General features: G+C 41.4%; 1 protein-coding gene across 6 annotated transcripts in view; it reads right to left on the reverse strand.

Annotated features, from left to right (window-relative positions):
• The window catches only part of rad18 (RAD18 E3 ubiquitin protein ligase), a 54,331-nt gene extending 30,868 nt beyond the window's left edge, over positions 1 to 23,463 (reverse strand). For 5 of the 6 annotated variants that reach the window (XR_013192970.1, XM_077198169.1, XM_077198166.1 and 2 more), the window contains exons 1-6: positions 23,284 to 23,455; positions 22,824 to 22,902; positions 22,644 to 22,705; positions 22,459 to 22,529; positions 6,553 to 6,842; positions 4,512 to 4,611 (exon numbers count right to left, since the gene is read on the reverse strand). Coding sequence is in view for 5 of the 6 variants with exons in the window: in XM_077198169.1 (XP_077054284.1) it covers positions 4,512 to 4,611; positions 6,553 to 6,842; positions 22,459 to 22,529; positions 22,644 to 22,705; positions 22,824 to 22,902; positions 23,284 to 23,334 (653 nt within the window). In the remaining variant the exon portion in view is untranslated. Of the gene's footprint in view, positions 1 to 4,511; positions 4,612 to 6,552; positions 6,843 to 22,458; positions 22,530 to 22,643; positions 22,706 to 22,823; positions 22,903 to 23,283 lie in introns of all 6 variants that reach the window. The other variant, XM_077198168.1, reaches the window with a different exon arrangement.
• Between the last annotated feature and the right edge of the window lie 322 nt (positions 23,464 to 23,785).

The raw sequence follows: 23,785 nt of genomic DNA on the forward strand, positions 1-23,785 counted from the left end.
AATATAAAATGCACCTTAAGTACCTCAAGTGTGCGTTCCAGCTGTTTTATCGGTTTTATAACATGCAAAACAATGTAAATTAGATGGAGAGTGACTGTTCAGGTCATAGCACAAATTTTCAATTGGATTCAAGTCTGTGCCTAGAATACTAACATTAAACCCATAACTTTATAGTTTGAGGTGTAGTTTGTTCAACTGTCGTGTGAGAAAGTAACTAACTCAAATCTCTGGTTGACTGAAAAAAGGATTTGCATGCATTGGGCTTAATCCATTTTGGCCTTGATGCCAACAAACTTTCCAGTTCCACCATCTGAAAAAGAAATCCCACAAACATGACACTGCCGCCGAGGCAGATTAGGTGCTAACTGGTACTGGGTTGTATTTTTCACCAAACATAGTGCTTTGCTTTTATGCCAAATAACTTAATTCTTGTCAGACCACAAAATGTACTACCAAAGTATTTCAGGTTTTGTCCCATGGCTTTTACATGATTTAATGCCGGTCTTTCTCCGAGGCACTGTCCCAGAGGTGAATCTCAAGTGGTCAAAAGCCAAATAGCTTTTCAACTCCTTTGATCAATTCTCTAAAAAATTCCTTGTCTGGTTGCTCAGTTTGTCAGAATGGCATGGCTCTGGTAGTTGGTAACTTGTCTTTCTAATCTTTATAAGGGTCATAAATTATTTTATCTTTCCCTGACATCCTTGAGGAAATGTGTCAGATCTACAATGAAAGGAAGTGGCAAGTGGCATGTCCATGAAATACATTGAAACGATTTCTTTCAGTCTATTTTCTCTCCTATCGGTATCTTATTTGGCATGACAGGGTATATACAGGAATCATGGAATTAAATAATACCTTTTAAGACCTTTTTCAAGACCCCTTCCATGCATTTTAAGACCTCATCGCCACTTCAAGTTTTAACCATTACATTGGCAACACCTTACATTTATATACTGATTGTAAGATAGCACAACTAAACAGTCTTAGTTTGTGATAACTCCTTATCAGTACAAAATAATTCAAAAGGGTGGGAATGAAGCACAAGATAATTAATTAAATGACTGACCCAATGCAAGGTTTATTAGAAAGAGAAACCAGAATTAGACCAATAAACAAAACAATTGACAAAACTTATTGACGAGGGAAAATAAACCTCTCTGAGCTAAAGGGACAATGAGTTCACAAAGTATATTCAAAAGACGTATTTGTAACAACAACTCTTATAACTGTCTGCAAACCATAGCTCTTTTGTGGTACACTTCTCATGACAAACACCTGACTGGTCAGACAGTTTACCTGTGATTATCACTGAGTGCTGGATTTGATGCACCAGAGCAGAGTGTCAGTAAATGAATATTCGATCTGTAATTATTATTCGAAAAAATGAAATACTATTCAAATTTTACTACGTTGCTTTGCTGGCAGTAAATGCTGTGAATCCATGAAAAATCCCAATCACTTACTCGCAGATATAATTAAATACACTGTTTGGCGCTGTGGAGCGTGTTGATTGTATTTGATCAAATGTCGTCGTCAGCCTCGTGAAGTTTGGAATTACTTGGATGAAAATGATCTTACTAAATGATATTACAAAACGGAATTACTTTTAATCAAATTAATTAATGATACAAAGTTATAATATCACCACCACAATGAGAAATCACATGAAATCCAAACAGCAGTCGAATGAGGAAAGATAGCTGTCCATCACTGCATTGATGACTGCAGGTAGCGCAGCTGAATCCGAGTGAGCGAGATGATTACTTAACTGATAGCAAAATGATTTTGACACATATGCTTCCTTTAAGTTTCGTTAAAGAAGCAGTCCTTAACAGAAAACGCGAAGTGCTGTTAGAAACTTTGTTATCTGTCACTGTGTCCCTTAACGTCTGTCAGCGGCAGCGTGTTTTCTACTCGAGCATGTGAATATTATTGTTTTTCTCAACATGAAAGGGATACAATATAAACAAGATAAATATTATGTTGAATCGAGTGTATACCTTCGTTCTGTCCGATAAGTGGAACGGTCTGTTTTATTAGTGTTTTTCCCCTTTTGTATTGATTGATCTTAAATGCTTCTTTAAATTTTTTGTTTACACATTTTGTTTAATGTTTTCAACTGAAAGAAAACCTTAAGATACAACTTAAGCTTGTTGCATATATTTAATTTCTCTATTACGCCGGGTTCACACCGGACGCTGAAGCGACGGGGAACGGAAAATCACGCGCGGTCCGGCGCCTGCCTGTTCACACCAGACGCGTATTCTTCGCGGAGGTCGACAAGCGCTTCTGCTCAGTTGTTGTTTATTCAGAGCTATTTTTTTACATCATGGGTAAGTAAATAACCTCATAATATAAATACACCATGTTTCTGTAACCAAGAAGTTTGTACACTTCTTTTATTAATCCGTTGTTAGAGACACATACGCAGCCAGAGAGAGAATATGGTAGACAGTTATAGTAGTGTATATATACCGTTGAAATATACATCCTCTCTTCAAATTTATTACATCTATTTTCCTCTTCCTGTTTCCCAGTGCGAGTAGACAGGAGGAGAGCCCTTGCCCTATATCTTTTGATTATAGGGTATTATAGGGTATTTTAATTAGAAAATTGCTTATATTTTGACAATTGACTGGATGGTCGAGTGTTTCTTGGTGTAACTTCCTGCCGAAATTGACGCGGATCACTCGCGGCTCGCGAAAAAAATAGACCAGACGCCGAAACTGACGCTTCACGGCGCGTGCCGTTCTGGTGTGAACGACACCATAGGTTAACATGGGCGCCGAAAGGAAGCGGCCTCCATTCCGCGCCGCTTCCACGTCGCTTCAGCGTCCGATCTGAAACCGGTGTAAGTCATGAAGCGCGGTAACAGATGACGTCATATCTAGCAGAATTCCATAAACTACACAGAACCCCACTATTCGCCGACGCAATATTTAAATTCAGGCAAACTTTATACTTTATGGACAAATATACATAACGAAAAGATGATAAAAAATGTAATACCTTGGAAAATGGCATTTAAGACTTTTTAATACTTTTTAAGGGCCTTAATTTTCTCTAAATTGATTTATCAACTTTTAATACTTTTTAAGACCCCGCGGACACCCTGCATGATGCATAATTTACTTTTTATCAAATTGCTTTTAGTATATGTCCTTACCTTACCTATAAATTTGAATATGACTAACACAGCAATATTTCCTCATTTTTCATGACAATTAAATAGCTCTATTAATAGCTGTATTAAATAGCTGTATTAATAGTACAATTAAATAGCTGTAGCGATTAAAAAGACAGTCCACAAAAAAAATGTAAATCATTTTCTCATTCCAAACCTGTAAGTGACTTCCTTTTGTGGAAAACAAAATATATTGGGGGGGGGGGGGGGGGGGGGTCAGTCGGGTCCAATGTAGTTTGGACCCCGATATTCTTCAAAATATCTTCTTTTGTGTTCCACAGAAGAAAGGAAATCACTAAGCTTTAAATTATTACTTATACCTAATATTAAGTATTAGATATTAGTATCAGACCCAACACTATTATACAAAAATATAGACAGCTAAGCATGAAAAGGTGCAAATTCCATTTTTCTCTGTAGCATTAGTATGTGAGGATGGTCTTAAGGCCACAGAAGTGCTGACACACACCCTCATTCATCACGTTACCCTCAAGGTGTCCAGTAAATGAAATCCCTCTTTCTGTCAATCAGACATGCACACCAAATGTCGGCCCTTCAGAATGTCCCTCAGGTGAAAAGGGGTGGCTTAGTAGAGGGGGAGGGATGGAGACCAGCTTTAATCTATAGGGAATGTTATTTAATAAGGATTGAATCCATTCTTTACCCACAACTACTCTTCAGCTACTTTTTAAGTGGCCATAATTATTCCCCACAGAACGAGGTTATCTTAAATTTAACTATCTATTCAAGAAAAGTTTTTTCAGCAATCAGTTAATTTGTTAAACTTTATCCAACTAACTCAGACATATGCATAAGAGAAAATTTGTATAGGGTATCTGATTAGGTAGAAAAATAAACAGGTCTAAGAAAGTTGAGCTTGATGGACAATTAGAAAAACAATTCGTACAACAAAAGCACAATTTACCTGAAGAAAAGTGAATTACATTAATAATATAGATATATGTTCTGCTCCACTTATTGGATAAATGGTGTTTCAAGATATTTTAAATGTTTTGCCATTTGCATCACTCCCCTTGTCCACATTTGATCCTGGATTGGATTCTTTTCAATCAAAAAATCAGTTTCAAACGAAAATCAGTTTCGTTGGCAAAAACAATATCTTTCACTATTATGTCTGAAATCTCAGTTATTCATTATTAACTTGTTTTTTGTTGACCTACTGCACAAAAACTGATGATTTGGAACTTGAATAACAGCAGGTAAAATAGCAGCATATAGTGATTCTTTAGAAAATCACTAAATGTGTCCTGCAGTCAAAGAAAGATCACATAGTATTATTGCATTACAGGGCAAATATTCTCCATACCTTCTCAGTCCCTCTTTCTTATCGTCTCGGCTCAGGCACATATCCAGATGTTTATTAATGTGCTGTTCGGGCACACACACTTCACAGACAGGACATTCCACTGCAACAAATGATTCAAGATTATTTCTTATTAGAAAAAGCACAATTAGACAAAGCACAAACAGAAAGTCATTGCCATTTAAATCTAAAAAAGATAAAATGAGATTAAAAGGATTTAAATATATATTTATTATATATACAGGTCCTTCTCAAAAAATTAGCATATTGTGATAAAGTTCATTATTTTCCATAATGTAATGATAAAAATTAAACTTTCATTTATTTTAGATTCATTGCACACCAACTGAAATATTTCAGGTCTTTTATTTTTTTAATACTGATGATTTTGGCATACAGCTCATGAAAACCCAAAATTCCTATCTCAAAAAATTAGCATATCATGAAATGCGTCTCTAAACGAGCTATTAACCTAATCATCTGAATCAACTAATTAACTCTAAACACCTGCAAAAGATTCCTGAGGCTTTTAAAAACAACCAGCCTGTTTCATTACTCAAAACCGCAATCATGGGTAAGACTGGCGACCTGACTGCTGTCCAGAAGGCCATCATTGACACCCTCAGGCAAGAGGGTAAGACACAGAAAGAAATTTCTGAACAAATAGGCTGTTCCCAGAGTGCTGTATCAAGGCACCTCAGTGGGAAGTCTGTGGGAAGGAAAAAGTGTGGCAAAAAACGCTGCACAACGAGAAGAGGTGACCGGACCCTGAGGAAGATTGTGGAGAAGGACCGATTCCAGACCTTGGGGGACCTGCGGAAGCAGTGGACTGAGTCTGGAGTAGAAACATCCAGAGCCACCGTGCACAGGCGTGTGCAGGAAATGGGCTACAGGTGCCGCATTCCCCAGGTCAAGCCACTTTTGAACCAGAAACAGCGGCAGAAGCGCCTGACCTGGGCTACAGAGAAGCAGCACTGGACTGTTGCTCAGTGGTCCAAAGTACTTTTTTCGGATGAAAGCAAATTTTGCATGTCATTCGGAAATCAAGGTGCCAGAGTCTGGAGGAAGACTGGGGAGAAGGAAATGCCAAAATGCCTGAAGTCCAGTGTCAAGTACCCACAGTCAGTGATGGTCTGGGGTGCCATGTCAGCTGCTGGTGTTGGTCCACTGTGTTTTATCAAGGGCAGGGTCAATGCAGCTAGCTATCAGGAGATTTTGGAGCACTTCATGCTTGCATCTGCTGAAAAGCATCTCTTTATGGAGATGAAGATTTCATTTTTCAGCACGACCTGGCACCTGCTCACAGTGCCAAAACCACTGGTAAATGGTTTACTGACCATGGTATTACTGTGCTCAATTGGCCTGCCAACTCTCCTGACCTGAAACCCATAGAGAATCTGTGGGATATTGTGAAGAGAAAGTTGAGAGACCAAACACTCTGGATGAGCTTAAGGCCGCTATCGAAGCATCCTGGGCCTCCATAACACCTCAGCAGTGCCACAGGCTGATTGCCCTCATGCCACGCCGCATTGGAGCAGTCATTTCTGCAAAAGGATTCCCGACCAAGTATTGAGTGGATAACTGAACATAATTATTTGAAGGTTGACTTTTTTTGTATTAAAAACACTTCTTTTATTGGTCGGATGAAATGTGCTAATTTTTTGAGATAGGAATTTTGGGTTTTCATGAGCTGTATGCCAAAATCATCAGTATTAAAACAATAAAAGACTTGAAATATTTCAGTAGTTGTGCAATGAATCTAAAATATATGAAAGTTAAATGTTTATCATTACATTATGGAAAATAATGAACTTTATCACAATATGCTAATTTTTTTAGAAGGACCTGTATAATGCACTTATTGTGAAAAAAACAACAATCATTACATTAGGGGACAACCAGGTTTTCTTACAAAAATTACAGTGTATTAGACTGAATAAAAACATATTTTTCAATCCAATATTTTTAACAATTAACTAGAATGCATGTTTATACAAAACATACAATATAGATGCAATAAAATGGCATATGTTGCATTAGTTACCTTTAACCACTGGCTTACTGCTTTGTGATGTGGAAGGATAAGCTGATATATCCATCTTCTCCTCTTTTACCATTACTGTTTCCTCCACATTTTCTAGTTTGATGCTATCTGGCTGTTGTGTGGGTTCTGATTTGACTGGGATCATGGTGGTCTTCTTTTGGAAAAAATTGCTGAGGGTGCTTGCTTCCTTTTTGATGCCCTTCTGTCTTGCTCCTTTGCCTTTGATCATCATAGCTGGGGTTTGAGGTGAAATAGGGGGTGATTCCAAATTTGAGTGACACAACTTTTGCCTGGAGATGGAAATTATGTTACAAACAAGTTACAAACAATATGCTAATAAAAGTGTGAATGCTGACAATGGTGTTGGAGTTTCTGGTTAACCAAGTGTTTTAATCATATTATGAAACATCACATTTAATTTAAATAATGTAGTCATGTTAATATACGTTTATTAAATTGACACTTTATATCTAGTTTGGCCATTCAAAAACAGTTAGCATTCTATAAACTGGAATTGTGCATATATATAGCTTTTTAAATGTTTTTGAAAATTCTCTTATGCTCACTAAGGCTTCATTTATTTGATCAATAATATAGTACAAAAAGTAATATTGGGAAAATATTACAATTTAAAATAACAGTTTTCTATTTGAATATATTTTACAATATAAATTATTCCTGTGATGTCAAAGCTGAATTTTCAGAATCATGACTCTTCAAGTGTCACATGATCCTTCAGAAATAATTCTAATGATGATTTGGCACTCAAGAAACATTTCTTATTATAGATGCTGAAAACGGTTGTGCTGCTTAATAGTTTTGTGCAAACTGTGATACATTTTTCCATGACTCTTTGATGAACAAAGTTCAAAAGAACAGCATTTACTAAATTTGAAATAGTAAAGACTTATTTCGTTACAACAAATTTTTGTCACTTTTGATTAATTTAATGCACACTTTACTGACCCCAAACTTTTGAGCGGTATTTGTATTTAAAGCAATTATAAGCCACATTTTACGACTAAGTGCTCTATATCCCAGACTTACAGAGATAAAAGGGTCTTCCACATACTGTGGGTCATGAGGTATATGCAAGGCACATACAATTTCTAATATCAAAGATAAAAATAAAAGATACAAACAAAATATACAAACACATTCGAAGAACATAAACTGGGCCAAGTACACAAAAAACACTGTTTGAGCATCCTTCATCTGAGACACTAAGGTGACAATTTGTCAATAAAAGTGTTTTTGACAGCAATACTGTGCTTCTCTGTACAATGAAGCCTTCGAATATCCCCCCTTCCCCGCTGAGGGAGAGTGAGAGACAAATAGTGAAAAATAATTTTTGAGGGAACGACAAAAGGGCAGAAGGAGAGAGAAATAGAGAGGAGTACATAAAAGGAAGTGTGAGAGAGAGTGAATGCATGCAAGCACCTGTCGGTTTCGCAATTCCAGTGGAAATGTGGAAAGCCAACAAACACAGTGAGTGGCTGTGAGGCCATTACAGAGCCATAAAGTGGAGTCAATGAGGTGTGCAAACGCCACTTTCCATATTGAAACCTTTTATTTCTCTTTGTTTGACCATTAGTCCACATATATGCATACAAACTTAAATGTTTAAGATAAAGAAACAAGGTGTCCCAATTGGTATTAGTGGTTGTGACCATTTTTGGTCTACATTAACATCTGAAGAGTGACATCAGTTTTCCTTATATGTCAATGCTATTAGAAAAGATTCAACATCTCATCAAACCCACAGACAGACTAAAGCTAAAAAAGGAAATAAAATCCAATCTTCACCCATTACCCTAAGAAAAAAGAAGAGATAAAACCTCAATCCCCATCTTCCCATTAAGCTAAAAATGAGATTTAAAGGAGTTCACTTTTTAAAAAACTTTTGCTGATAATTTACTCACCCCCATGTCATCCAAGATGTCCATGTCTTTCTTTCTTCAGTCGAAAAAAATGTAGGTTTTTGATGAAAACATTCTAGGATTTTTCTCCATATAATGGACTTCATTGGGTACCAAACGGTCCAAGGTCCAAATGACTTTGGCTTTAAACGACACCAGACAATGCATAAGGGTCTTATCTTGCGAAACGATCTGTCATTTCAAAAATAAATAAAAAAGTTTAAGTTTTATAAGCACAAATGCTCGCCTTGCTCTGTTCTGTGATGCACGTTCGTGACTCTCCTGTTCGAATTCGTTCATCAGAATGAACAAATCTTTTTTTGAGTCATTTCGTTCATTCAACGAATGAAATGACTCGAAAAAAAATTTGTTAATTTTGAACAAGTCTTTTTTCGAGTCATTTCGTTCATTCAACGAACGAAATGACTCGAAAAAAAGATTTGTTCATTTTGATGAACGAGTTCGAACAGGAGAGTCACGAACGTGCATCACAGAACAGAACAAGGCGAGCATTTGTGCTTATAAAACTTAAACTTTATTATTTATTTTTGAAATGACCGATCGTTTCGCAAGATAAGACCCTTATGCATCGTCTGGTGTCATTTAAACCCATTTGAAGCTGCACTGAAACTGTCATTTGGACCTTGGACCGTTTGGTACCCAATGAAGTCCATTATATGGAGAAAAATCCTAGAATGTTTTCATCAAAAACCTTAATTTCTTTTCGACTGAAGAAAGAAAGAAATGGACATCTTGGATGAAATGGGGGTGAGTAAATTATCAGCAAAATAAATTATTTTTTAAAAAGTGAACTACTCCTTTAATACATGTTCTGAAAGCTCCATTTACTGGATGGAACTGAGACTGAGGTTATTAAAAACTTACTACGTGGATCTCAAAATAATACATCTGGCCCCTAAACGAATAAACAAATGTGCTTTTGTAGGTTCTTTGCAGTCAGTTAAGAGTAAATTAAAATGTAGAAAAAGATTGTAAAACAAGAGCCGAACAGCCTAAATATCAGGATTCAGGTTGCACATTTTATGCACTGATTGTAGGCAAAATTGGGAAAATGTGTTCAAAGTATCTGAGAGTAGAGTATGTGTATAATATGTGCTTCTGAAATGTCATCATGTGTAAATTATGCCAATGGGTGCACACTGTTACTCATTTTACAGGCTGTTTTTGTAGAAGTCTTAAAGACACAGCAGCAGAAAAAAGACAATAAAACATGATCATACAGATGGTGGAAAATGGTTGTTTGGAGAAATAACCTTGACTAACCTAATAAAGGGACTGCATGCAAAAAATTAAATGCAAAAAAAAAAAGGAAAAATTATTTGATCCCTTTAACTTATAAACAACAAACTGTCCTAATTGTTTGGCCTCTCTTCAGTAATGCTTTTAAAAATCAATTGCAGTCTTGTACCTAAAGGCATAACTACCCACCCAGCCAGGACCATAAAAAACCCTCATGGACCCCCTCACAGAAAATCCTGTCTACTTTCAGTCCTCAAAGCGCTGATGTGGATCTAGCAAGGCAAACTGAACCCACAGAGAAAATGTATTGCTGATGTGAACCACATACCTTACATGATCACCAGCACATTACAGCTAACAAAACAGGACAAAGTGGAACAGCAGTTTTCAACAGGTTAATAATGTATACCCATGACTGAAGAGTATAACATCCCAGATTTAAGAATAAACAAGGTGTCCCAATTGGTATTAAAGTGGTTGTGACCATTTTTAGTCTACATTACCATCTGAAGAGTGACATCAGTTTTCTTCCTTTACTTTAAAAAGCATACAAAAAGCAGAAAAAAACAGGCTTTTCCAGTTTGTATGGAAGTGAAAATTCATTAATTAAAAACTTAGATCTCTTTGGAAGCTCCTTGATCTTCTGACAACAAGAGAAGGACGAGTCAAAGACAGTGAGCTTGCGACAGCAGCTCAGACGGGTCGGTATTCAGACCTGGAAACACAAGGCTAATTGCACTCATTGTGACAAAGAAAGTCTATAATATAGGGAGAAAACTAGCCATCCCACTCAACTCAATGCCTGGCACAGGACAGCAGAAGATCGAAAATCTGCCATCTTTGCTAATGGACACTCAGCTTACCTGAAACATGATTATTCCACAAATTCTTTTTAAAAAAGATTCTAGAAAAGCTGAAAATCACAATCTTTTTGTTTAAAATAGAGATCACAATTCATCCATGATTCTGAATAGACAACTAAACAAAATAACACTTAATTAGAGATTCTGACAAAATGCTAATTTCTGCAGTCTATGAAAACTTTGGCCCTCTAGTGATTAAACAAAACTGCAGATCATTGTTTTGGTTGTGCTTCGGCTCTGCCTGACTGTGTGGATGAATATGGTTATCCTACTACTCATAAAACATTCATAAATAGGCAAGTATAGCGAGTTTAGATGGGAAGAATCTTAAGCTGACTAGCTGAAGACTTTACTTCATTAACAAACACGGTACTTCCTAGGAAAATAAATTCCAACACAGCGCTACAAAGCGCTATGGAATGACCCTTCACAAAATATAATGCTTTATAATGAACTTTGTTAGAGAGCGACATATGGCAGTTTATCTGTCCAATAAAATACCTAAATCACTTCGTTCACCTTTACATCATCATAAATCCCTAAGTTCTCCCCATATCATAAAAGCCAAGCCGATGTTGATTTTCGTTTTATTACAAGCATCTCTCGTGCTCTCTCTTTGCCAGTACTCTTCTCTGTTTAGCCGTCTTTTACAATTAATTTAATTTTGATCGCCAGAAGTGTGTTTTTATCAGAGTAGTTTTGTCACAATTTGAATTACTGTAAACTAAATAATGATACGGAGTGGTTGAAAATACCACAGCTTTGTGACGCTGTTTCATACCTATACATGACAACTGCTCCCTCAGGATCAGCGCAGATATGAACGGTCCTCTGTGATCGTACTTGTCAAAGGTTTAATAGACAGACAAATCATTCTCATTCAGGATTAAGATCCCGTGGATGTTTGAATCGAGATAGTGATCTTTTAAAATGTAATACTATGTACACATATATGCATGTAATAAATCACAAAGATATTCTACCCAAAGAAAGGCACAAAAAAAAAACTATTCTATGTTTAAACCAAAGGCCTTAACAACTGTCCCCAATGCCCTGTCCTAAAAGATGACACATGCCTTTGACATCATCACTCTGAGAAAACAGGAAATTAAAACACTGTCCCATAAGGCATATTTCTTTTCATCCTGATGGCCATCTGAAACTCCACCGTCCAACTATATTAGGCTCATTCATGGGCAAACAACACAGAGGAGATTTATGGCACATAGAGACTGATTTAAAAACCAATATCGCAAAAAAAAAACAAAAAAAAAAAAACTACTGTGCACTCTGGCTATTTCACTGACTTGCACTTTTACACTTAATGTGAGGTTTTCCCACGTACACTACACGTGGGAAAAGTCTTCCAATAGGACAGTAAGTTTACAATATACAGTATATGTCATATATATATATATATATATTCACATTTCTTGTCAATTTCCTCAGGTAAGTTGAAGACTTTGTATGTCTGTATGTCTACAGTCTGAGAACTTAAGACTCTTTGGAGAGAAACATGGCCGAGCAGCTTCCTTGAGTCCTGCAGCAGGTGAAGTATGCCAAAGATATAGACCTGAATATTGAAAATAAAATCCCACTTGATTGTTAAAGGAAATTCCGAATCTCATGACAGACTAGGACGTTAGGTCAAATGAATTACGAGATGGAAGACACTGCATTCAATAAAGTACTAACATTCATTCTTAAGTAAATCTCATAATTCTAATAAATTAGCTGATTTTCTGATACCTTCAGTCAAGTTCTTAAACTTTAAAGCCTCCTTTCATTAATGGATTTAGAGTTACACTGTCAGGGATAGTAGTTTCATATAGTTTCGCATGGCAGAACTGAAGCATAAGTTTATATAGGCTATCCTTCATAGGAACAACATTTGTTGTGCCAATTCACAGAAACTCCTGGGACCAAACATATTTTGACAGTCAATCAGCATGTCTGGGACTTTGTAGCTGAATCTTAATCTATGTTACAAAGGCAAAAAAATGAGAATGGTATTCATCAGATTATATAGTTTTATGTGGAATTTATGTAGTTTTAAAAAGGTATTTATAATTAATAATAGTTTATTTTTGTTTTAAGTCACTCATTGGATTCTATTCATAGTCATGTCTACTAACATATTCCAATAACAGAAGTCTCTATATATGCAGAGTGACACATGCACCAGATTCAACTTTTACCTTCTGAGATTAAATCCTTGAGCAAATGAAGACTGAATATGACCTCTGTCCATACATCAAAAACAGACCTATATCAAAGTATTTTCCATTGAATATAAAGCAATTAATTTTTCCTTTTTTCAATTTTATCACTACACATTAATTAACCCCCAACTGACTTTCTATCAGACTGATATTCAGGCCAACATATTTTTTGCAGCAGTAGAATTCAGCAGAAATGATCACTGTAGAGTGATCAGGCCTTCTTGATCATATAAGAAAATATTATTTAAAGAGTTTAAAGGGCATATTGCAGGCGGGGTGGGGGGGGCTTGTCTTCAAAATTAATATATAACCTTGTATGAAAATACCATATAAAAATTAATGCAGGACTTAAAATTGTTTAAGTCCGGACACAAATTTAGTAGAAAACGTGAGTTTCCTTGACCGTGTTGAAAAAAAGTAGTTTTTTTTCCCAACATCGCATCATATTACGTCACGAGAGGGAGTCATTTGCCCGGCTCTGGGTTCGCTCTGTGCAGAGTAGGTTGGTATTCAGTAGGAGCGTTCGTGATTCAGTGCGTTTTCGGTGGTTATTCTATTTAAATTCATCATCATGATAAATTATTGTGAATTGTGGCCTGTCAGGACATCAAGTCCACAGGTTTCCGAACAAGAAAAAGGAAGGTGCTGCCGTGCCTGGGTGCGTTTTGTGCAGGTGAAAAGACGGGACTTCACTTCTGCATCTGCTTCGAAAAATGCGGTAGTGTGTAGAGTTCACAATGGACCGGATGATTACAATCTCGGCAATATGATGGAGTTCAACATGGGATGCCAAAGCAAGAACCAAGCGAGACTCCGGGCTGGTGAGGTTCCTTCGGTGCACACTGTCACTCACAGCACCTTCATCGGGACTGTCGTCAGCATGTGGTTCGGCCGCCGGCAGGAAACATGATCGGTCTGAAGCAGAAGGGGGTGGATTGGAATCCACTGCTGCTTCAGGTCACTGATCCGTCAGAGATCACTTATTATAAATCTGTTTTACAAAATGTGCCTTGTCTTAATTTGATTCATGAACATATCCTACATCAATTTGTAATGTAATGCATTTATGTGTGTGTTATTAGTCTGAAGCCGAAACTTATCATAAATAGTTATTTAATTAATTTTCAATCTGTACAAAACCACTTTAATGTTTGTGTTGGCTGTTTCCACAAATAAAGTTTGTATACAGTAAGACAGTTGTGATTGTGTGATGCGGCTATTCAAAGCCTTTATAAAGTCCCTCTTCCTCTGGAAACTGTCTCCTAATGGCTGACACAACACATGCAGTTAAGGGTCCAATACTAGCTTTGCTATTGCCTGATACATTATAATAATCTTTATAATATTCTGATCTGAGCAGAGTGTTATACATATCGTCAGCTAACATGGATATAGGCCTATCCATAAGCTAAAACTGGTCTCTCACCAAGACAACTGCCCCCTGTTCTCCTCACACCACAACTCAATGTGTCTCCTTTGACAGTTGTTCTGTCAAATCATGGCCTGTCCCTGCTCTCTTGGCCACATTGCAGGCTCATAATTATATGGCTGAGGTCCAACATACGAGTAAACATTTACAATTTCCTCAGCTTCCGAACTTCATTGCGATCCATTGCTTTCCTATTGTTCTACTTTGACCGCACTCCCTCCAGTTACGTCTAGGGCTGGGTATCGTAACAAAATTTTCGATACCGATACCTTGACTTCGATACCGGTTGCTGAACGATACTTTTTTCGATACCAATTTTATCAATACAATACATTACCTAAATAAAAACTATTATTTTTTCAGTTCCTTGACTTTTTTACACATATTTTGAGTCTGTAAAAAAGCACCAATGCTAAAGTTTTCTATGTTTCCTAATCATTTAACAACATGTATTCTTTACTTCAATGAGCTCATTGTTTCTGCCTTAACTTAAAGCATTGTTTAACAATGAAACTGAATGAAAATTAATTGAAATGCATTACACACAGTCACCCCTGATAACAGATCACTCTAAATTCTAATTTAGACATGCATTTTCTGTAAAGCTCCTTTGAAACGATATGTATTGTGAAAAATGCTATACAAATAAATGTGAATTGAATTAAATATAGGCTACTGGGGTGCGGGATGCCTCGCGCTCAGCACACATGAAGCTTGCCGCAAAGCACTGGCAAAAGTAGCCTAATGATTATGGATGTGTCGGGAAACGATAGCAAGGAGATATTTTAATTGTTTATAAATGAACAAGTGTTTACTAAACGTGTTGGCTGCAAAGATGATTATTGCGAATTTGCGATGCTGACTCGTCATCCCTGCAGTAGTGAACGCGCGCGCGCCTAAATGGATTAGGTAATCAAACTATTTATTTCTAATTGTTTCGTTTAAAAGTAGATATATTTTTAACATATATAGAACTATTTCTCATGTCTGTGAGGCAAGTATCCTATATGCTGAGTTTTGGTTATGTGACGCGCTCCAGTTCTTGTAGTCGAAGGCGGATAAACTTTCTACTCTCAAGTGTATGCTGTGCGCTAAGTGCCTTATCAGATTTACCTGTGTTGCTGGTCTTGACAGCATTTATCTTGTCGAAAATATTGCATCGTGTGCTTATGGCATCGAGTCGGGTACATAAGTACACTTTTGATCATTTCCACATATTTTCTATCTATCTGGGTTGGGACGCTTACACACACACACACACACACTACAGCCTCACGTGCGACGAGGCACGTCTCTGGCAGCCGCGTAAACTAGTGTTCCCTTTCGAGAGGTCTCTCCTATTGCGTAATTAGCTTACGCTATGGTAAAACTCCTTTTCTCGAGAATATTGAAGTCTTTATGTAAAACGCATTGCAGCTGCACAGCAGACAGCAATGAGCGAATGTGATGAGCATGTCTTGTTTTTCGGTACCTAAGTGGTTAATCTCGTCAACGTCAGTGAAAAAATAAACATGCAGCATGATTGGCTGTGGCGGAAAAACGACTCGGCTACTAACGTAACCTCGGTTCCCTGAGAGGAGGGAACGAGTATTGTGTAAGTAGCTTACGCTATGGGAAAACTCCTTTTCTCGAGAATATTGAAGTCTTTATGTAAAATGCATTGCAGCTGCACAGCAGACAGCAATGAGCGAAGGAGCTCGGTCATTGGCTGTGCTGCGGCAACTTGCTCGAACCAATGACAGGGCGACTCTGAATGCGCGACCAATGAGCGCGCCTTGCGCCCGCGCGCGTCAGAGCCCGCCAAGATGGGCGTGGCCAAGAGCTATATATTGGGCGCCCCTTCATGAGAGTTCTTTAGATTTATTCTCCTTCAGCGAACACCTTCTTCGCTGGATCCTCCGGATTATTGAAAGCCTTCGCCGCCGTGGAAAAGCATACCAGCGGGATTGCTACGAGGACGTCGGCATCTTCAGCCGCCTTCGAACGCCATCCTACTGAGCCATCCGGCGCGCTACACGCAAGTATTTACATCTGTTCGCCCCGCGACATTTGTAAAAGAGAAAATTTTCTGAGGTGTTGTTCCAAATGCCTTCCTGCGCGTCGTGCAGAGACCTTCTTCCAGACGGGGATCGTCACATCATCTGCGCTCGCTGCCTGGGCCGGGACCACGCAGAAGCTGCTTTGACCAAGGGCGGATGCCCGGAATGTGACGACCTGGGTCTCTCCGCACTGCGGGCTCGCTTCGCCGCTTTCACCGCGAGCGAGCCCATCGCCGACACCCCTCTGTTTGAGCCGCGTGTTAAGAAAAAGCGCCGCTCACAGAGGCTCCCTGAACCTGAGCTCAGTGACGTCACGCCGAGCCAGTCTCCGCGTGCTTCACCGCCGCTCTTGTCTTCCCCACCGCCGGTTCAGTTCACTCAGCCGGACCCACACCCCTCTAGCAGAGCGGTGGGCCTTGTGACTTTCGGCGCATCCGAGGACGACGGGGGAGTAGATGACTCTTTGTCCATCGACGCTGCATCTGACGACTGGCCGGGCTCCACTTTCGACCCCGCCCCGTCGACGCTAACTAACACGAGTGGGGGATCCTCTATGGATACAGAGATTGTCCGCATCCTCTCGAAGGCCGTGGAGGACCTCGGGCTCGATTGGTCTTCTCCCGAAGAACCAACCCGAAGCCGACTGGACGAGTGGTTTCTGCAGGTGCGCCAGCAGGCCCCTCGGCAAAGGCCTTCTCCTTTCTTCCCCGAAGTTCACGACGAACTCACCAAGTCATGGAAAGCCCCCCACTCTGCACGTCTGAACCCTTCTTTTTCTTCGTCGCTCTCCTCTGTGGACGGCGCGAAGGAAAGAGGCTACGAGGGAACGCCGCCCCTCGAGGAGGCCGTGGCCAATCATCTCTGCCCGCCCTCCACCACCGGATGGAAAGCCAAGGCTTCCCACCCCTCGAAGCCCTGCCGCACTACTTCGGCTCTCGCTGGTCGCGCCTACGCCGCCGCCGGCCAAGCTGCGTCAGCGCTTCACTCAATGGCGGTACTTCAAGTGTTCCAAGCCAAGCTTCTCCGCTCCCTGGACGAGTCTAGCCCCGAACCCGAAGCCTTCAAGGACCTACGCAGCGCGACTGACATAGCCCTGCGAGCCACGAAGGCCACCGCCCAGTCTATTGGCCGCGCCATGGCTAATTTGACTGTTCTCGAGCGCCATTTGTGGCTGACTCTGACGGAGATGAAAGACGCAGATAAGGCCCCGTTTCTCGACGCGCCTATCTCCACCAGCGGGCTGTTTGGACCGGCAGTTAAAGGTTTCGCCGAACGCTTCACTGAGGCCTAGAACGCTTCACAAGCTATGCGCCATTTCCTGCCTAAACGCTCCAGCTCATCGCAGAGCAGACAGAGGCCGCCACAGCCGCAGCGGGCTAGAGCAGCCCCCACCGCCTCCAGGCCGCGCCTCAGACTGACGCTCGACGCCACTCGCGCTCCCACAACCGGAAGCCGCCTCCTGAGTGACGGGGTCCTCGGCCCAAGATCGTGCTGAAACCTGAGCATCGAAAGCCTTCCTAGCCACAGGAATGAGAAGAGAGAGTGCGTGTCTCGCAAAAGCCGGACCACTCTCTCTGCAAAATCTCAAACATTACCCAGTCCCCATACAGGCGGCTGGAAATGTCTATACAGCAGTCAATGGGCCAGTCACAGAGCTCGCTCACCTGCAAACAAACGCCGTGTTTACGGCGACACACAGAAAACACAAAAAGAGTCTTTTTCTGCCTGTGTCACTAAGGGTTCACATGTCCACAAAGTGTGCATTCCCAGATACTGTCAAAACAGTGCCAAATTCATTCCCAGCTCAGGCTGCACGCCCCATGAATGTAGATCACGTGCCTACGGTCATGTACGCACCACTACACACAAGCACTGTTCACACAGTTATGAATTCATCCCCAGTAAAAGCGGGAAACATTATAAAAGTGACGCGTGTGCCTACCACTGTCTATGCACCCCCACTTATAAACACTGTCCCTACAGTGTCAAACACAACCCCAGCTCAGGCTGCGAGTCTTACAGACATAGCGCGCGCTGTTGTAATCACACTAGCGCCATTCACTCAGCTGCTCAGCGCGCGCGCGCGCCCGCGCCTCTGAGAGCTACAAGCTCAGGCAATTCGCTGGCCGGGTCCCTACGTCACAGCGGCCCGCCCCTAGCCTGTATTCAGCCCATATCTGTACACGCAGCGGCATGGGTCAACATTCCAGATATGCTGAAATGGGTGTTGAATATAATAAAACACGGATACTCGCTCCAGTTCGCTCGCAGACCACCACGTTTTACGACTGCGGTCGAGACGAAAGTGAGAAAGGAGTGTTCTCATGTTCTACGCACCGAGGTGCGCAAATTAATAGAAAAGGGGGCTGTGGAAACTGTTTCCCCCTCTATGAGCGGGGCAGGTTTTTAGAGCCACTATTTTCTCGTCCCGAAAAAGGATGGCGGTCTCCGCCCCATCCTAGATCTCAGACACCTGAACAAAGCACTAATGATTCGCTCGTTCAGAATGTTAACAACCAAACATATCCTCGCGCAAGTACGCCCAAGGAGATTGGTTTCTCTCAGTGGATCTGAAAGATGCTTACTTTCACATTCCAATAGCGCCTCATCACAGGCCTTTTCTGAGATTCGCTTTCGAGGGACAGTCTTACCAGTACACAGCACTTCCGTTCGGCCTGTCCCTGGCTCCCCATACATTCACGAAATGTATGTATGCAGCACTTTCCCCCTTGAGACGAAGGGGAGTGCGAATACTGAATTATCTCGACGATTGGCTGGTCCTAGCACAATAAGAGAGTCAGTTAATAACACTCAGATCTTGGATTATCAGCCATCTAGAATGCCTGGGTCTAAGAATCAATTTTGCAAAAAGTATACTATCTCCCAGCCAGAAGATTTCTTTCCTGGGAATAGTTCTAGACTCGATGCAAATGACAGCTCGTCTCTCATCAGAGCGCGCTCACCATCCGGCGCCTTGCAACATCATTCAGGGCGGGCGCGCGCGCCCCCGTCAAGCGGTTTCAGAGGATGCTGGGTCTCATGGCCTCAGCATCGGCCGTACTCCAGCTAGGATTGTTGCATATGCGTCCTCTCCAACGCTGGCTCAAGACCTCAGAAAGGTCCCTGCTCACGTGTGGCGTTCGGGCCACCTTTTAATCAGAGCGAACCACGGCTGTATAAAAGCCCTGACGCACTGGAAAGCCACCGACTGGTACCAGTCAGGCGTGAGCCTGGGTGTGAACACAAGTAGAAAGATGATCACAACAGATGCCTCCAAAATAGGTTGGGGGGCCCTTTACGAGGGCAGGCCTGTCTCCGGCTTTTGGTCAAACCCGGAGAAGCGCCTACACATAAACTGTCTGGAGATGAAAGCGGTCGCTTTGGCTCTCAGAGCCCTACTTCCACATCTAAAAAACTAACACGTCCTGGTCCGAACGGACAACATGACGGTAGTGTCGTACATAAATCGCCAGGGTGGACTCAGGTCAAGCTCCATGCATTCAATGGCCAGGAGACTCATCTTATGGTCCCAGCACAACTTGCGCTCGCTGAGAGCAGCGTATGTGCCAGGCGCGCTGAACCAAGGGGCAGACATGCTATCCAGAGACAAGATTCTCCCAGGAGAATGGGCTCTCAACCAGCTGACGATTCAGTGGTTATGGAAAGTCTTTGGGGAGGCGGAGGTCGATCTCTTCGCCTCCAAGGAGAATGCACACTGCTCTCTTTTCTTCACGAAAAGCACGGACGCGCTCGCCCAGAGCTGGCAGAGCCGCCCCTTATATGCTTTTCCCACGATCCCGATGCTGCCACAGGTCATCAGTCGGGTCAGAGAGGAGAAAAATGCAGTGCTCCTGATAGCCCCACTCTGGAAGAACCAAACATGGTTTCCAGAATTGATGCAAATGCAATCTGCACCACGGCCGATTCCACTGAGGCCAGACCTCCTCAGTCAGGCCAGCGGGATGATATTTCATCCCCGCCCCGATCTGTAGGCCCTTCATGCATGGCCCCTCAACGGGTTCCAAGGAACCTCACGAGTGGAGCGCTAAAAACCATCGCTGAGGCACGGGCGCCCTCCACGAGACGCTTATATGCCCAGAAATGGAAAGTGTTCAGTGACTGGTGTAACGCCGAGGGCCTGAACCCTGAAACATGCGAGAATACGAACGTACTCGCTTTTCTACAAGGGCTTCTGGAGGCGGGCCGCTCCCCCTCCACGCTCAAAGTATATGTGGCGGCCATCACAGCGTCACACGACCCTGTGATGGAACGTCCATTGGGAAGAAACGACCTAATTATTCGTTTCCTAAGGGGCGCTAGGAGGATGAACCCTTCACGCCCCCCCTCAGTGCCGATCTGGGACCTAGCTACTGTCCTAGACGCTCTTAAAGGGCCCCCGTTCGAACCACTCCGAACCGTGCACCTTAAGCAGCTCTCGCTTAAAACTGCGCTCTTGCTGGCACTCACCTCGGTCAAGAGAGTGGGCGATCTGCACGCGCTTTCGGCAAGCGCTGCCTGCTTGGAATTCGGACCTAACGACTGCAGGGTCGTCCTTAGGCCAAAACATGGGTATATTCCTAAAGTCCTCACCACTCCCTTCAGAGTACAGGTTATCTCCCTAACTGTGCTATCGTCTCCAGCAGACGAACACGACGCTAACCTACTCTGCCCCGTTAGGGCTCTCAGAGTGTATTTGGAGCGTTCTGCCCTATTCAGACAGACAGAACAACTGTTTGTATGCTTTGGCGGCCGTACGAAGGGTTCCGCCGTTTCAAAGCAGAGAATATCTCACTGGATAGTTGAGGCTATGGCTTATGGCTTATGAAGCCAAGGGACTTCAATGCCCCTGGGGAGTCAAAGCACACTCCACCAGGAGTGTGGCTTCTTACTGGGCGTGGTCGAGCGGGATACCGATCGAGGATATTTGTGCGGCGGCAGGCTGGGCCTCACCGTCCACATTTATCAGGTTTTACAACCTACAGGTCCCGACATTGCATTCCAATGTACTATCAGCATGATGCTAGTAGAACTATGAGTTCGTATCTAGATTATGTATGTGCTTGTGTCACACTGAGCGCCTTCTAGCCGCTCTTTACTTTTTTCCCACATATAAAGCTCGCCTCTGCCGGCTGGTTGGATGATAACTTTGCTTTTTAGCTCAGGCACCTGCCTCTGGCTATCATAAGGCGAAGTTCAGCACGCACTGCGTTTTGCATGGTGTTCGCATAGCGTAAGCTACTTACGCAATAGGAGAGACCTCTCGAAAGGGAACGACTCGGTTACTAACGTAACCTCGGTTCCCTGAGAGGAGGGAACGAGTATTGCATAAGCTGCCGTGCTTGTGCTTGGTTAGTTCGCTTCAGTCGTTATAACCTAAAGAACTCTCATGACGGGGCGCCCAATATATAGCTCTTGGCCACGCCCATCTTGGCAGGCTCTGACGCGCGCGGGCATGAGGCGCGCTCATTGGTCGCGCATTCAGAGTCGCCCCGTCATTGGTTCGAGCAAGTTGCTGCAGCACAGCCAATGACCGAGTTCCTTCGCTGATTGCTGTCTGCTGTGCAGCTGCAATGCATTTTACATAAAGACTTCAATATTCTCGAGAAAAGGAGTTTTCCCATAGCGTAAGCTACTTACACAATACTCGTTCCCTCCTCTCAGGGAACCGAGGTTACGTTAGTAACCGAGTCGTTTTTCCGCCACAGCCAATCATGCTGCATGTTTATTGTTTCACTGACGTTGACGAGATTAACCACTTAGGTACCGAAAAACAAGACATGTTTCGATACTCGGTAGTATCGAGGCAATTCGGTCGGTACCTAAAAAGTACCGAACTCGGTACCCAGCCCTAGTTACGTCACTTCCGGTTTGCCGGTTTTCAGATGCAGAAGTAAAATTCTCTCACAAAAACGTCTCCAGAAGCCTTAATAGCATTTTACAGGTATATAGTTATATTTAAACATTATTTTTCTATACATTGACTCACTGGGTACTCAAACCTGCAATATTCCCTTTAACATTTTACCATGTTTAAATCCATTTTGCATAATTCCAGATTTCCCACATAACAGTGCAAAATGCAACAAAAAAACCCAGAAGACCCACTGACATCTAAATAAAAAAGCAGCACTTACTGAAATAAATGCTTATATTTTAAAAAGAAATAAACTTTACCTTGCTGATTGGAAGCTCTGAACTAAATCGTCTAATAATCTGTTGTTCCTCAGGTCTTGTTCTGTTGACGGCTGCAAGGAGAGTTGAACTAAGATTAATGGAACATATCTACTGAAAATCTTAATTTAATTTAAATTTACAGACATAGATAGATAGATAGATTATTTTTACATGCTGACACTTACCGAGTTACAAACAGGACACAACAATTTAAAGGAGAGAAACTTCCGAATGCACAGAGAACAAACTGTTTGGAATACCAAAAAAGAAAAGAAGCAATAATTTAGTATCTTGCTTAAAGAAATGATGTCAATTAAAACATCAAATGGATATAAACTGAACTGTAAACGTGATATAATACGTACAGTTGTGTGAACACTGGGTCATCATGGTGATGTTGAGAAACTCAAAGCAGATAGGACATCGGAGGAGAGTGTCCATGCTCTGATACACACAAAAATATACAATATCTGATGTCAAACAAACCTGCATATTCCTCCTGACTACTGGAAATCTATGACAGCGCTTCGTGACATGTTCTCAATGTTGTACAAAAACATGCAATGCAATTTATTCTGTTCAATTTCAGGGACGCAGTTGGCACGAAACAAGAACATAAGCACATTGGTGTGTTATATCTAGAAAAACAACAACTGAAGACTGTAAAAACGTCGCATTTGGGTTAATATTCTCTGTCAGATGTGTTAGAGCTCGAGACTGCTGCAGTGCACACATGTGAGCAGCAAATAACACATTCGTAGCGGATTATCTTGTTTTTAACAACAACAACAACAGGGATAAGCAAAGTTGAATATGTGAACGTACTTTGAGACATGACAGGTTCGGCGGTAGGTCCACTTCATTTAGCTGAGCCATATACGCAAATTTCTGTGCTGTTATTAGCTTTAGTACGATAAAAAATAAAAAAATATTAGAACTCTTGCTCTCTAGATAGCAACAATAAACTCCCGCGCATTGCTACACACTTCCTACAAAATCGTCACTTCCGGTTAAATTTACGTAACGTCAGTAGCCTATGACACGCGCTTGGAAAAAATACCATGGTAACTAACATTAAAGTAATTATGATATTTTGACAGAATCTTTTGCCATGATGATTTTACTAAGGAAGGCACTCTTGCAAAAGCCAGATGTTAAAGTAATAAAGATTAAAGTAATAAGGAACAGAAAATTAGATTACAATATGCTTTAAAATTGAACATGTTTCAGATGTGGCATGTGTTTTAGATATAAATATGTTTTTTTCAAATAATTTGTATATTTGTTGAATTTTATTAAAATGGCCTTAGAGCTAAATAGTTGTTAG

Source organism: Siphateles boraxobius, unplaced genomic scaffold (genome assembly GCF_051911475.1).
Source record: "Siphateles boraxobius isolate OS27281-9 unplaced genomic scaffold, OSU_SipBor_1 41, whole genome shotgun sequence".
NCBI lineage: Eukaryota > Metazoa > Chordata > Actinopteri > Cypriniformes > Leuciscidae > Siphateles > Siphateles boraxobius.